This window comes from Ambystoma mexicanum, chromosome 2q, assembly GCF_040938575.1.
Source record: "Ambystoma mexicanum isolate Mex_15411 chromosome 2q, UKY_AmexF1_1, whole genome shotgun sequence".
NCBI lineage: Eukaryota > Metazoa > Chordata > Amphibia > Caudata > Ambystomatidae > Ambystoma > Ambystoma mexicanum.
The window spans coordinates 683,242,741-683,257,185 of record NC_090924.1 but is presented as its reverse complement, the minus strand read 5'-3'; the positions used below and the strand labels follow the sequence as shown (position 1 = coordinate 683,257,185).

General features: G+C 45.6%; 1 protein-coding gene across 1 annotated transcript in view; it reads right to left on the bottom strand.

The window, feature by feature from the left end:
- Positions 1–2,516: 2,516 nt before the first annotated feature.
- Positions 2,517–14,445, bottom strand: part of LOC138568799 (maestro heat-like repeat-containing protein family member 1) — a 108,008-nt gene continuing 96,079 nt past the window's right edge. The window contains exon 4 of the mRNA XM_069646573.1: positions 2,517–2,697. Coding sequence (XP_069502674.1) covers positions 2,517–2,697 — 181 coding nt within the window. The remainder of the gene's footprint in view (positions 2,698–14,445) is intronic.

The window sequence follows — 14,445 nt, the reverse complement described above, 5'->3', positions numbered from 1 at the left end:
CAGCCTTTGAGGATAATGTTGTCTTCCGTGACCGTTCTTCTTGCACTAGGCACAGGCTTTGTACGTTGTCTTGAACATGTTAATCCCGGTGTTTGGCCATGTCTTCGACATGTTTCATCCTCCTCCATGCAGACATTGGATCGCGATAGTAAGGGCCTGATCACCCTGCGACTCTTGCTGGAGCGACACCCATGCGACCGGGAACGGGTTCATTTGATGATTGATGTAATTCAGATATTTCTGCGCTATCGAGTGTTCTAGCCATGGGGCCCCCATGGGTGACAAAATAGGTAGTCTGCCGGGTTCTTGTCCTTACCCGGCCTGTGTTGAATTGTACATTTATAGTTTGTTAGTTTGTTTGTTTATTTATTTGGTAATGCGCACCAAACCCTTAGGCAGCTGGGCGCAACAGGACAAGTATACTTAAAGCTTAGTTACAGCATATGCAATGGGTACAGACATACATGGATATAACTTGCTACCACTTAGGGTTACAGTGAGGGCATGGTACTATAGGTCACATATTACATAATGCAGTCAAGTAGTACAGTCGGTAACAAGTACAGTGAGTGCGGTGGACATGCAGAGATATAACTAGCTACCACTTACAGGTTACAATGAAGGCGTGGTGCTATGGGTCAAATATTACATAGTGCAGTTAGGTAGTACAGAAGATAACAGGTACAGTGAGTATGGTAGAACCATAGGTCAAAACTACCATGAGGCAAGATAGAAGTGGAGCAGAGAGAGGGTAGCCAGCATTGGGTACAGTCCTAGTCAGGTAGGGGGGTGTACGCAGTCATTTGTACATAACCAGTTTAGCATATTGCGTCTGAATTTAGGGTAAGGTTGTTCAGTTCTAATGTATGCAGGGAGTGTATTCCAGGAAAGGGCTGCTTTGACCGGGAAGCTGGACCCACCAGCTGTAGATTGTTTGAATCTAGGAACCACTAGGAGGTGGGCATTGGCAGATCTGGTTGGGCGTATTGAGGTTCTCCTGTTAATTCTTTCTGAGAGATATGGTGGTGCTATATTGTTCAGGCACTTAGACGTAAGTGAAGCTGTTTTAAAAAGGATCCTGTTGTTTATTTTTGGCCAATGGACATCTCTTCTGAATTTCAAAATGTGCTCTCTGTTGGGGATATTCATGTCTGCACTTAGGGCGTTGTTTTGCAACCTTTGGATTTTGTCAGTGATGTATTAGTTGGCGCCTACGTACAAAGCATTACAGTAGTCGAGTCTGGACATTATAAGTGCATTAGCCAAGGTGATGCCGCTAGTTTCAGAGAGAAATAGTCTGCAAGCTCGGATGAGTTTGCAAGTGTAGGCAGTTGAGGATGCTAGTGAATTAACTTGGTTCTTCAGGTATAACGTGGAATCAAGGTAGAAGCCTAACATTTTAACTGTAGGCATCACCTTGATAGAGTTGCTGTCAATATTGAAGGGTGCATAACTGGGGTTGAGTTTTTTAGGTTTGTCTCTGAACCTAGGATTAGTATCTCAGTTTTGTCGCCATTCAGGCAGAGGCCATGTGAAGCCATCCATACCTGAATAAGGAGGTATATCTTGTTTACCAAGGCCATGTCCTCGAGAAAGTTGCCCGAAAGGGGAATGACGATCTGGGTTTTTTCATCTGCATAGTTTGTGTAGGTGGCACCCAGTCTGTCCAACTTATCGAACAAGGGCTTAGTAAAGATGTTATACTTAGTAGGTGAGACGCAGGATCCCTGTGGTACGCCGCAGGACGTTTGTATAGGGTCAGCAGAGGCTGAGGGGGAGAGGACTTTCATTGTGGGGTTTGCTAGAAAGGTCTGGACCCAAGTTATGGTATCACTTGAGAAATGGGCAGCTGACCTGAGGTGATTGCATAAGACTGCGTCATCCACCAGATCGACGGCTGCAGATAGGACAAGGAAGAGTAGCATAGCTGTTTTCCCATTGTCCTTCAACTCGTCAATTTGAGTCTTAAGGTCAATTAAGGCTGTTTCTGTACCATGTAGAGGGCGGAAACCAGATTGACGTGATCCTAATATGTGGTTAGCTTCGAGGTAGTCCTGAATTTGAAGGTAAGCTATTCTGTCTATTATTTTAAGTAAGAAGGGGAGTGTAGTAATGGGTCTGTAGTTGGTTGGGATAGAGGTGTCTAGTCTTGTAGCCGGAGGCCCCACCTGGCAGTGCTCAGTGGTATCCGTGCCTTCGGGTTGTCATAGATCATAAGGAGGGTCTGGTGGTCCATAATGATGGTAAAAGCCTTGCCATACAGGAAGAAGTGGAAATACTCACATGCCCGGACCACCGGCAGGCTCTCTTTCTCGGTCTGAGAGTATTTTTGTTCCGTATCAGCGAGCCTGCAGCTTGCATAGGCAACCATATGCTTGACATTCAGCTTCTTTGGGTCAACTTGCGACAGTATAGCCTCGAGCCGCACGGGACTGGCATCTACGATGACTTCTGTGTCTTTCGCTGAGCTGATGTAAGCCATGTCGACCGCAGCTGCAGTTTTTATGCAGATGTCCTCAAAAAACATCCAGGCACTCTGGTGACCAGATGAATTCCTGACCCTCTTTGAGGAGTTTTCCAAATATCTGACACAGTAGCTGGCCAGCCAGAGAAATGATCTGAGGTCCGAGACAGTGGTAGGCCAGGGAGTTTCGGTCAGGGCCACCACTTTTTCTGGGTCGGGTCTCATCCCCTGTTCTGAAAAGATGTGTCAAAAAAATGTTAATGTGTGTTTCCAGAACTCACATTTGTCCTTATTTAGTGTTCTATCACCATGCAGACACAATGTAGGGCAATGTCATGTTCACTCAGGGATTTGCCGAAGACAAGGATGTCATCGCTGTAGTTCAGTTTGGTATGTGCTTTATGATCTGGTGGATTTCATCCTGGAAAATTTCTGCCACCAACGATATCCCAAAATTGAGTCTTTTGTAGCGGAATAAGCCCATGTGTGTTACGAAAGTTGTGATGTAGCAGGACTCGGGTGCCAGTTCCAATTGCTGGTGCCCCTTATTCAGATCAATCTTGGAAAAAAACGTCAGGGCTGTTTAGAAGGTGGATCATATCAGTGATCCTGGGTGCCTGGTGTCTTTTTCTCTGGATAGCCTTGTTCGGCCAGAGCATGTCTACGTACAGGCAGATAGTTCCCTCCGCTGACTTCTTTGGTGTAGGGACTATTGGGGAGACACACAGCGTTGGGCGTCTCCCCCGCTCAATGATGTTGAGGTCCAGTAAACCGCAGAGATCTTCTTCCACTTGTGTCTGAATATTAATGGGATTCCCCTCTGGTGCTTGGCGGTCGGTTTGACGGTTGGATCAATGTGTGGTTTGACTTTACAGTTCCTTAGATTCCCTAGGCCCTTGAATACATTCAGGAACATTTTGACCACATCTCCATCCTGGGTCATGTATTTATGCGCCATGATGCGATAGAGGATGTGGATCAAGCTCATGTCCAGTGCTGTTTTAAAACTCAATATACACCCGCTGTTTGCCTCCGCCAACAAGACATGTAGTTGTATGCGGGCTGTGTGCGTCTTGTGTGTCCATATGATGGTGAATACACCTTTGCAGGGGAGTGGGGTGTCAGATCCATGGGGTAAATGTCCACCACTGATGGTTTCAGTTTGTGGGACCGCAGGAGTTTGTTGTATGTCTCTGCGCTCATGACATTCACGGTCACCCCGTGTCGATGAGGAATTCCGTAGGTGCATTGAGGACCTGGAGGGTAAGTATCGGGCTGTGTTGTTTCGCTGTAGCGTTATGTAGGGCCCACACATAGCCTCTTTTTCATTGGTCCACAGATGAACCTGATGAGTCACTCTCGGAGTGTGAGCCTGTTGCCACATATCGGAGGTTTCGCCTCGGACAGCGTGATGTCCTTCCCTCTGATGACCTGTGTGATTTCCACTCATATTGTTTGTCCTGGTCCCCTTCTACTGGTTTGTGTCTTCTGGAATCATGGGAACTTCTGTGCTCTTCCCTGTGGTATTTCATGTGTCGTCTGCCACCTGACAGCTAAAGTTTTGCGGTACGGGTTGGCGTGCATTCTTGCATACCGCGTGCAAATTATCCTCTCCCCCACAAGCTGCACACTTCTGCCCAAGGGTGGGGCACTGGCCTTCATGTGGGTATTCGTACCCACACCTATTGCAGGTCATGTTGGGTTTTCTGGTGCCTTCCCCTTGCGTGGGCGACAGCTTTTGGATCGACTCCAGGTCTTTTGTGGAGGTGACAACTTCCAGTTTCCCCATGTTTTGGACTTGCAGGACAATAGCTGAGTCAGATCTAGCCATGGCTAGGATTTCATCCAGTGATCTCTGTTTCTGTAACAGTTTTTTGCGAAACTCTGGCAACTCACACACTTAAATCACTTTGGGACCAGAGCACCTTGTCGTTGGAGTAGCAGTGAAAAGCGCAATGTTTCATGCGTAAGTATAGCTGCATGACATAGTTATCTAGAGTCTCCCCTGGGTCCTGAGTTGTTGTGTGGAATATATGGCATTCGTAATTGACATTTGTATGTGGTGTCGAAGTACGTAGCTAGACCCTCCTGGATTTCACAGAACATCGCTTTTTCTCCATCTACCAGTTCGCATATGATGTCCCGGACTGCCGCCCTTTACGGCTAGATTCAACAGGTTCTTCTTTCTGTCCTCATTGAGCTATGTAGACTTTGAAGTCCTTTACCCATCGGACCGACATTCGGCCCAGATTGCTTGTATCAGTAAGATCAAAAGCCACCGGAGACTGCCACGGAAAGGTGTCACCTTAGGCCATGTGAAATGTCCCAGAGGGTGAGCAAATACAGTTGCTGGGATGTCCTCTGTAGACATGATCGTGCAGTATCCCTGGTGTGCTTCGCTGTGGCTTCACAGACCCCAGTTGTATCCCCCCCCTGTGGGTATGTGGGGTCTTTTAAAGTCATTTGTTTGTTCCCCTAGGCCTAGCTTCCGTGCTTGGGGTCTGGCCGTGGAGCAGTCGTTGCGTTAGGGCTGGACTTGTGCCCTTTATTCCTAGGGCGGGTAAGTAGCCGGTCTGATAGCACAGCGAGTAGAGCGCGCACTTTGACATTTATGCAGAGCCTGCTGACACAGGTTCAAATCCCGGGAGCGCCAAACTCAGTCTTTCATCCTTCCGAGATCAATAAACAAGCACCACACACGTGGGTAATAATAAGCAGCACTCAGATGCCTCAGGGTTCCTAGCACTATATAAGATGCTAAATTATTATTATTATTATTAAAGTGGGGACTGGACCTGCACTCACCCCCGCTGGCCAGGGTCCTTCTTTCCTTGTGGCAACATGAACGTGGTGCGGCAAATGTGGCTGGTTGGGCCTCTCCTCTTCCTCCCTACTGCGCATGTGGCAAGCAGAAGGAGGGTGGGGCACATGCCCGGTGCTCCTCTGCGCAGGCCGCTCGGTTCATCTTAATCATGGCAACCACCCAGGGTTGATGCTGAGGGTCAAATGCTGCCCAGTTCGCTGCTGCGCCTCTTCAAAGGACTGCCACCACACGATGCACTCGACTGGGGGCGTGGCACCATTTTCCGACGTTGGTGTGCTGTGCCGGTGCACGTGTAGATGGAAGACCCTCATTGCAATGTGATGCCTCAGCGCAGGACGTTGACGCCCTGCTGCACTAAGCCTTGACCGACTCGCCGCCCATCTAACAGGTCGGGCCTGAAGTAAGGAGGCAGAGACTTTGCGTCTATTCAGGTCTCTTTATTTCAATACACTACCCACTTCCCTTCCATTCCCCTCACTTCCCTTTTCCTGCCACACACCCCAGACTTGCCCCTCCCCACACAATGAGGCTGACGGACTCGTAACAGCATGACAAGGGGTGGTGATCTGATGGATCAAGAGAGAAAAAGAAAGGGAAGAGACGAGGTAGACTACTTTGATAGCAAAATGGAAGCCGCATTCCAGCTGCCGAAAACATACAATAAAATGCAGACTTAACGTTGGAAAACCGCAGTACAGAGCGACTATTTCGGTAAAGGATGTGAGGGCCCACTATTGTTTTAGTCAGTCATCTCAATTGAGGAAAATGATTAACAGCACGTGAGCAGTGGGGTGGTGAGGCATTGATACCAACAAGAAGAGCACTGGAGGCCTCTAAGCATGTGGCAAACAGTGAAAGCAGAAAGGTTTTCTGAAGGGGTGGTAATTCCTTTCCTGCCTTACACACTCAGGGAGTAATTACACGTATGAGTTTCTTTATATTCTCTGAGCATCTAGGTGATTTTAATGCTTGTCTATTTTAGTGAGGATTTGTATTGCTTTATTAATTGTATGTTTATTTCGAGCATGTATACCAATTTATCGGATGTCAATTGACTAATCAGCTTCCTTGATAGATACCAAAGGGTTCTCAATAGTTGTATCTTAAAAGCGATTAATTGACCCATTTATTCAATTCTACAGGCTCTCATAAGTGTGGAATATACATAGCTTAATAAATAACTCATACTAAAAGAGTTTAATAATAATCAAAGGCAAACATTTCCATGACAACATAGATTTATCATGCCTCAAAGTTTTGTGAGGCACACTGTTCCCACAGTCAACGGCAGGCGGCATGCATATGTTCATCACATACAACTTTTTAGATACTTCGCTCCCCAAAAATGAATTTCTATTTTTTCAAGGAAATTCCAAAGGAATATTTGAAAGAATCCACCTAGCAAACATTTCAATCCTTATGCATATAGTCTCCACTTCCAAAAAAGGTTTTTTAATAGATTCTGAAACTAAAACTCAATTTGTACAATTCTAAAGGTCTGCTCAGCTGAAAATAAGGGTGCCGGTAGCAACGTACCGGCACCCTTTCCACACCGACAGAGTACAACTCTGCTTTCTAGGGCCTCTGCTACTCCTGGCAGGTCTGACCTGCCAGGGCGCAAAAGCCCCGGAAAGCAGAGTTGTCACGGAAGCACCAGCATCCTTAGCAACGGTGCTGGTGCTTCTGAGTCCCCATTCCTGTGGAGTCCTATGGGACTCCAAGTGAATGGGGCTTACAAAATCTGCCGCCTGATATCCCGGGCCGCCGGGACTTGTAATGTCTTGGAGGCACCGGGATATCAGGCAGCAAATTCAGTGCTACGGGGACGGGGGCAACGTGCCGTTAGCATTGGCGGGTTACTACTGTCCTCCTAATGAGGCCCTAAGTCTATACTTCGGAGGTAACTATTTAAATCAGAATATACAATGCAAATTGGAATGCTTAGCAGCTGTACTCAATATGTTAATGTTGTACCGCTCACCATTAGGGATGTAACGGTATACCGTTAAAGATACAGTGAACCACATAATTGAACAATAATAACCGTCACATTGTTTATACCGTTATACCATTCATACCGTTAAGTGTGCTTTTCAATCTGATTTGGAAAGGCTGCAGTAAGCAATTGCTGCGCAGTCTTGGTTTTGCACTGTTGGATGTGCCGTCTACCAAGTAGTTTCAGTTGGAGCAGTTTTTAATGCCATTCCATAAACCACACGTGCCTTACACAAAATCAATATGTTAGCAATAGGAAGAATAGATAAAGTGCCAAGAAGGAAAAGGGTTTACTTTGGGGTGGCGGCTTTGGGGTTTATATATTTATAATAGATAATGTTCTCTAAACATATGGCAATGGGGGATTTCCCTGGTTCTATCATTGAATTTACATATAATAATGCGAAATTCACTCATCTCTGTGGGTATTCCCTGCTGCCATACCAAAGGGTAACATGTCAGTGATTACTGAACACCTTTTGGCCCGCAAGTAAACTAAAGGCTGTAACGGAGGGGGGGCTGAGGGGAGAGAGAGAGAGAGAGAGAGAGAGAGAGAGAGAGAGAGAGAGAGAGAGAGAGAGAGAGAGAGAGAGAGAGGTGTGTGTGTCTGTCTGTCTGTCTGTCTGTCTGTCTGTGTGTCAGTCAGGCAGGTTATCAAGATGGCAACATGTTCATCTTCACCAGTAGCCAGTGGGGGAGCAAAAAGCCTAAATGACCACTTAAGAAAAGCTATTCAGTTTGCTTTGCCAATTGCAGCAGGCCTCCACCCCACCCCCTCCTCTCCACACGTGTGTTTGTGTTTGGTGGAAGCAAGGCATTTCAGTGGAAAGTATGTTGAAAAGCCCAATTCTGGCCCTGGGTGCCTGGTTTTGTTTGTGATGATACATCTGTCAATTTATGACCTTTTAGAAAATATTTGTTAAGATTAGTTAACTCCACCTGCTATACCGCGATAACCATGACATACCGTCATTTGGCAAGAAGGTTATCGTACCGTCATAAAACAAATACTGTGACACCCCTACTCACCATCACCGCTGCTGTGGTCCCCAGGTGCTATGACGGATCTGAAAAGGAGTGTGTGGAGAGGGGGGCTGAGGGGGGATAGGAGGATGTAGTGGGAATAGGAAAGTGAGAGTTGTGATGGCCTGTTGGCCGCTTCAGTTCGGTTGCACCATTCACTGAGCTTAAATGCGGTTTTTGGTCAATGGCAGAATTCCCATGTACTGTTGTGTTGGGTTATGTGTTGTTAGTCTGTTGTTGCAATGTGGTGAAGTGCATGCAGATTGCTGTGCAGAGAGGTAGTTGTGCGAGTTTTTGTAAGTTGAGTATGCTGAATGTTGCTATTTTTAAGGTACGGTTATAATGGTTTTCAAGTATTTGTCAAGTATTTGTCGATTTCTTACCACTTTGTCTTCGTGTTTCTGCACCCAACCTCTATGGTTATCCTGTGTGTTTAGTGCTCTAGTTTGACCGCCTGGTTGGCAGGCTTGTTGCGTAGTGGGAGCCCTCTTTGTGTGACCCCAGTGGCTTCCGTATCTAGCTCATTTCTGCTACTTCCCCTGCCCTGCGGCAGGTGTAGTTTTGGTCACAGGACTTGTCCCTCATTTTCCATCCTGTTGGGTTGTCCCCACCTATCCGTGTACCCATTAGGATTGGCACCTTGTGGGCCTGGCGGGTGGTGCACACCTACCCCCACTTTTATAATGGAGGGATAGGGTAGGGATTATAGTTTCCTACAGGTGTATTCACTGTTTCATTGTGGTCCTTTCTTCCTACTTCATTCCTCCTAAATCTGGATCCAAGAGCTAAGTTTTGAGTGCTTTTCTGAACTCCAAATGACCTCTGTTGCGTATGTTTTTTGGTATGTTATTCCAGGTTAATGTTGCCAGGTGAGTGAAGGATGATACTCCAAGTTTTCTTTTGTTGTAAGGTTTTGGTACTAGACGAATGTCGCTGCTTGATCTGAGTGATCTTGTCGAAAGGTACACACTTATTATTTTCTTGAGGAAATCTGCTCCTTGGCGCTAGACTGCTCTTTGCGTTATACACACCGTTTGGAAATGTATTCTCTCTTTTATTGGCAGCCAGTGTAGCATTTTCAGCACTGGGGTAATGTGTTATCTTCGTGTTAGTCTGAGCAGGAGTCTTGCTGCAGTGTTCTGGATGCACTGAAGTTTTTTTAACAGTCGTTCTGGCATTCCTAGGTATAGGCTGTTGGCATAGTCTACTCTGGACATGATGAGTCCCATGATGGTGAGTGTTTTGTGGGTGACACAGAGGAATGGTAGTATCCTTTTTAGTGCATGAAGCAGTAAGAAACATTTCTTGATTATGGCGTTTACTTGTAGTTTAAGTGTTAGTTAGTGTTAGTGTGACTATCAAGACTCCTAGGTTTTTTACTATCGTTGATGGAGTCTGTGCTGTACCCAGTTCCCTAGGCCATGTGATGTAGTGGTTGTTTTCCTTGCTCCTAGCTATCATCATTATTTCAGTTTTGCCCGGGTTGAGCTTCAGGATGTTTGTGTTCATCCAGCTGTAGAGCTTATGTAGGCAGTTGTTATGCGTTTTGTTTTCTTCCTGTGTATCTTGTATTTTGTAGACGATCTTTGTGTCATCTGCGTAATTGTAGCATGTGAGGCCATATTTTTTGATGAGTCTGATCAGTGACATCTGGTATATATTGAAGAGCAATGGGAGAAGAATGATCCTTGTATTACTCTGCAGGTGCATTCCCTTATTGTAGATTTGAAAGGTTTGATCCAGATGGTTTCTGTCCTGTTTGTTAGGAAGGATGTAATCCATACTATGGCTATGTCAGTGATTCCTATTTCTTCTAGTCTCCCGATGAGGATTTCATGGTTGACTGTGTCAAATGCTGAAGAGAGGTCCAGAAGGATTAGAGCTGTGCTTTTGTCTGAGTCTGCATTAGTCTTTAGATCGTTCCAGATTGAGAGTAATGCCGTTTCCGTTCCCCTCATCAGTCTGAAGCCTACTTGTGCTTTGTCCAACAGTTGGTGCTCTTCTATGAATTCTTGTGCTATTCTGTAGACGTATGTCTCGAGAAGTTTAGCTGTGTAGGAGATGTTGGATATGGGCCTGTAGTTGGAGAGGTCTTCCATGTTTCCTGCTGTATTGCAGTATTTTCCCTTTTGAAAGTGATTGGTTGAAAAGGTTTCTGTAGTATTCCATGGGCGTTCCTTGTGTGAGGATTGATTTATGTATGTCTGGGGGGCATGGATCCATGGGGGAGCCTACTTTGTTGCTGTTGCTTACAAGCTTGGCGAATATCTCCGCTGATAATTGGGGGATGCTTCATAGTTTGTTCTGGTGGTCCTCGGATGGCGGGGTGGGTTGCGTGTTGTAGTCAATTGGTCTGCTTCATATGATTTGTTGGATGGTGGCGATTTTGTCTTTGAAGTGGTCTGCAAGGTCATTGCATAGCTTCAGTGAAGATATCGGAGCGTTGTTGCAACCAGGAGGGTTCCTTTTTTCGTTTAGGATTTTAAACAATTCCTTTTGGGTGTTGGTGGCTTTGGTGATTCTGTTATCATACTATTTCTTGTTGGCCTTACAGATTTCCTTCTTGTACGAGTGGAGTTGTAGCTTCTTCACTTGATTTTTTCTCCATTCTAATTCAAGTTTCCTGTTTTTCCTTTTCATGGCGCAGAGTAGCGGGGTAAACCATTTTGCTGTCGCTCTTTTGCATGATGCGGTGAAAGGTTTTTCCTTTGAGATCCCGTTGATCATTCCAGCAATCCACATATGTAGTAGTTATGTTTTTATTTCGATCTCAGCTTCATCCAGGGACGTTGTTGATTGTTGATTCCTATTTCTTCTCATAGGTTGCTAGCATTGATGGCTCTCCAGTTTCTTTTCATGATAGTTGGCAGTTTACCTGTTTTTTCTGGCGACGTCGTGGGGAGTGTGATCATGAATGGAATGATGAGGTGGTCGCTCTAGAGGATCTGTAGTGGTGGCATCGTGGTGATGAGATTTTTGTTGGCGAAGACTGCGTATAGCGTATGTCCCGCAGTGTGGGTTGCTCCTTTGACTAACTGATGTAGTTTCATTGTCTTCAGTTGTTTGGCTAGTGATTTATGTGAGTTAGTGGAATCTTCATCAAACAAGATGCTAAAGTCTCCAAGGATTACCAGGTGTTCCTGCTTGATAGCTAGGTTGGCGATGGCTTCAGCGAATAGGTCGGTGAAGGTTGCATTGTATGTTGGTGGTCAGTATACCAGGACGATTTTGAGGTTTGTTTTGGGGTTTGCTGTTAGATGAAGGATCATGGATTCGCAGGTTTTGATGTTTAGTGGTTCATCCGTTTTAATTTTGAGGTGTTCCTTTTATGCTATTGCCAGTCCTCTTCCTCTTTTGTTTTTCCTGTTTACTTGTGAACACTTGAAGTTGTCAGGGATGCAGTTATGCAATGTGATTTTGTAGTTGGCATCTAGCCATGTTTCGGTTATGAATACAATGTCGATACCACCTTTGCACAGGAGGTCGAAGATCACGGTGGCGTGTTTGGACATTTATCTGGCGTTGATGAGGTTGCAGTGGATCTTTTTGACTCAGTTAGAATTGTTTTTTAATCCTTGCTTTGTCTTGTAGTTGTTCTGTTACTCTTCTTCTTTGATTAGGTCACAATTTTGTTGGTGCTCCATGTATTCTATTTTCTTGCAGAAACGATCTGTTAGGTTGATGATAAATTCTTCTGCTTCTTCATCTTCTATGTTTTGCTGTGGTTGTCCGCCGTGCCTTTGTGTTTTTGTGATGTAAGGGGTGAGGGCATTGGTTTCATTCCTTCCCCTTCTTGGGTCATCTCTTCTCTTCCTATGGGGTTCCGGTCAGTTCTCGGCGTGCCTGGACGTATTAGCGCTGTTGGGTTGTCGAGGCGGAGAAGTGGTTGTTAGATATGGTGTTAGATATAGGGATTAATCTCTTCTTGTGATATCTGTTTCATTGGATGAGTGGTTTTTCGGCGTGTGTTCTGTATTTGTGGCAGTTTCTGCTGGAGTCGGGTGCGTATCCGGTTGGTTTGTTCTGTTTTCCATTTCTCTTAGGCGGCATCCTTCTCCTTGACAGGGCATCTTAGGGTCTTTCATGGTGCAATAGCTCAGACTTTGGGTTACAGGGGCTGTAGCCCGCATTTAGCACTTTGTGTGGTTTGAATGTTGTCGAGATTTGTCGTCTTCTGCTGTGTTAATGGGGTGTACTCTGTTGGCTTGTGTCTTTGCAGGTTGTTTTATGATCCGGTGGTAAACCTGCTCTTGTGGGCTGCTCTTGTAAATTGTCTGGAGTGCCTGTGTAAGACTGAGTTGTAGATGTTGTGGGGTTCCTGTTGTGGTTGTTATAGGTTGCGGGATGTTTATCTGAAGGTTTTCAACAGTGGTTTGCTGGGCAGTGATTTATTGTTCCGGGCTTCTATCTTCCAATGGCTGAGTGCCTAAGCAGGGCAGGATCCGGTTACTAAGGGTTTTCAAATGGGGGGGGGGCTGCCGTTGGACTAATTAGCTCCTGAAATTAGACTGTGGGTTCGCGTTTAACTGGGGCAATGATCTGGCTTTCAGCAATTGCCTTATGTGGCTTGCTGGGTGTTCCCAGAAAGCGGTGGGGTCCTGGGTTTAGGAAAATGGCGTACAATGGGAACACCCCTAGATTTGAGGTTCCTGTCTACTGGGACAGTTGCCAGGTCTCACAATACAATAGGCAGATATCAGGGGTACACCTAGCTTGGTATTCCTGTCTAGTGGAAGAAGGCCAAGGTTTCACGATAAATAGGTAGATAGGGAGAACACACCTAGATTTTGGGTTCATATAGATTTGTATAAAGGCCTGAGTTTCACAATACTATAGGCAGATATGGGTGAGTCACACCCAGATTTGAGATTCCTGTATAATGGGAGAGACGCCTAGGTTTCACAATGCAGTTAGCTGTACGCGAGAATGGACCTAGATTTGGGGGTCCTGCATAGTGGGAGAGAGGCCTAGGTTTCACAACACAATTAGCAGTACGGAGAACACACCTAGATTTGGAAATCCTGTACAGTGGGAGAGAGGCCTAGCTTTCACAATACAATTAGTGGTACGGAGAACACACCTAGATGCGAGAATCCTGTATAGTGGGAGAGATGCCTGGGTTTCAAATGCAATAGGTTTCACAATACTATAGGTAGATATGGGGGAATCACATCTAGATTTGAGAATTCTGTATAGTGGGAGAGAGGCCTAGGTTTCACAATACAGTATGCAGATATGGGCAAATCACACCTAGATTTGAGAATCCTGTATAGTGGGAGAGAGACCTAGGTTTCACAATACAATTAGCGGTATGGGAGAACACACCTAGATTTGAGAGTCCTGTATAGTGGCAGAGAGGCCTAGCTTTCACAATACAATAGGCAGATATGGGGAAATCACATCTAGATTGGCAAATCCCAAATAGTGGGAGAGGGGCCTAGTTTCACACTACAATTATCAGGTACGGGACAGCACACTCAGATTTGTGAATCCTGTATAGTGCGAGAGAGGCATACGCTTCACAATAAAATAGGTGTCACAATACAATATGCAGATATGGGAGAATCACATCTAGATTTGAGAATCCTGTATAGTGGGAGAGAGGCCTAGGTTTCACAATACAATTAGTGGCAGGGGAGAACACACCTAGCTGTGGGAAACCTGTATAGTGGGAGAGAGGCCTGGGTTTCACATTACAATAGTTTTCACATACAATTGGCATATATGGGGGGATCACACCTAGATTTGAGAATCCGGTATAGTGGGCGAGAGGCCTAGGTTTCACAATACAATAGGTTTCACAATACAATAGGCAGATTTGGGGGGACCACACCTAGATTTGAGAATCCTGTATAGTGGGAGAGAGGCCTAGGTTTCACAATAGAATTAGCGGCAGAGAACACCACACCTAGCTGTGGGAATCATGTGTAGTGGGATAGAGGCCAGGGTTTCACAATATAATGGGTTTCAAATATAATAGGCACATATATGGGGGTGGTCACAACTAGATTTGAGAATCCTGTATAGTGGGAGAGAGGCCTAGGTTTCACGATACATTTAGCAGTACCGGAGAACACACCTAGATGTGGGACTCCTGTATAGTAGGAGGGGGTCTGGGTTTCACAATACAATAGGTTTC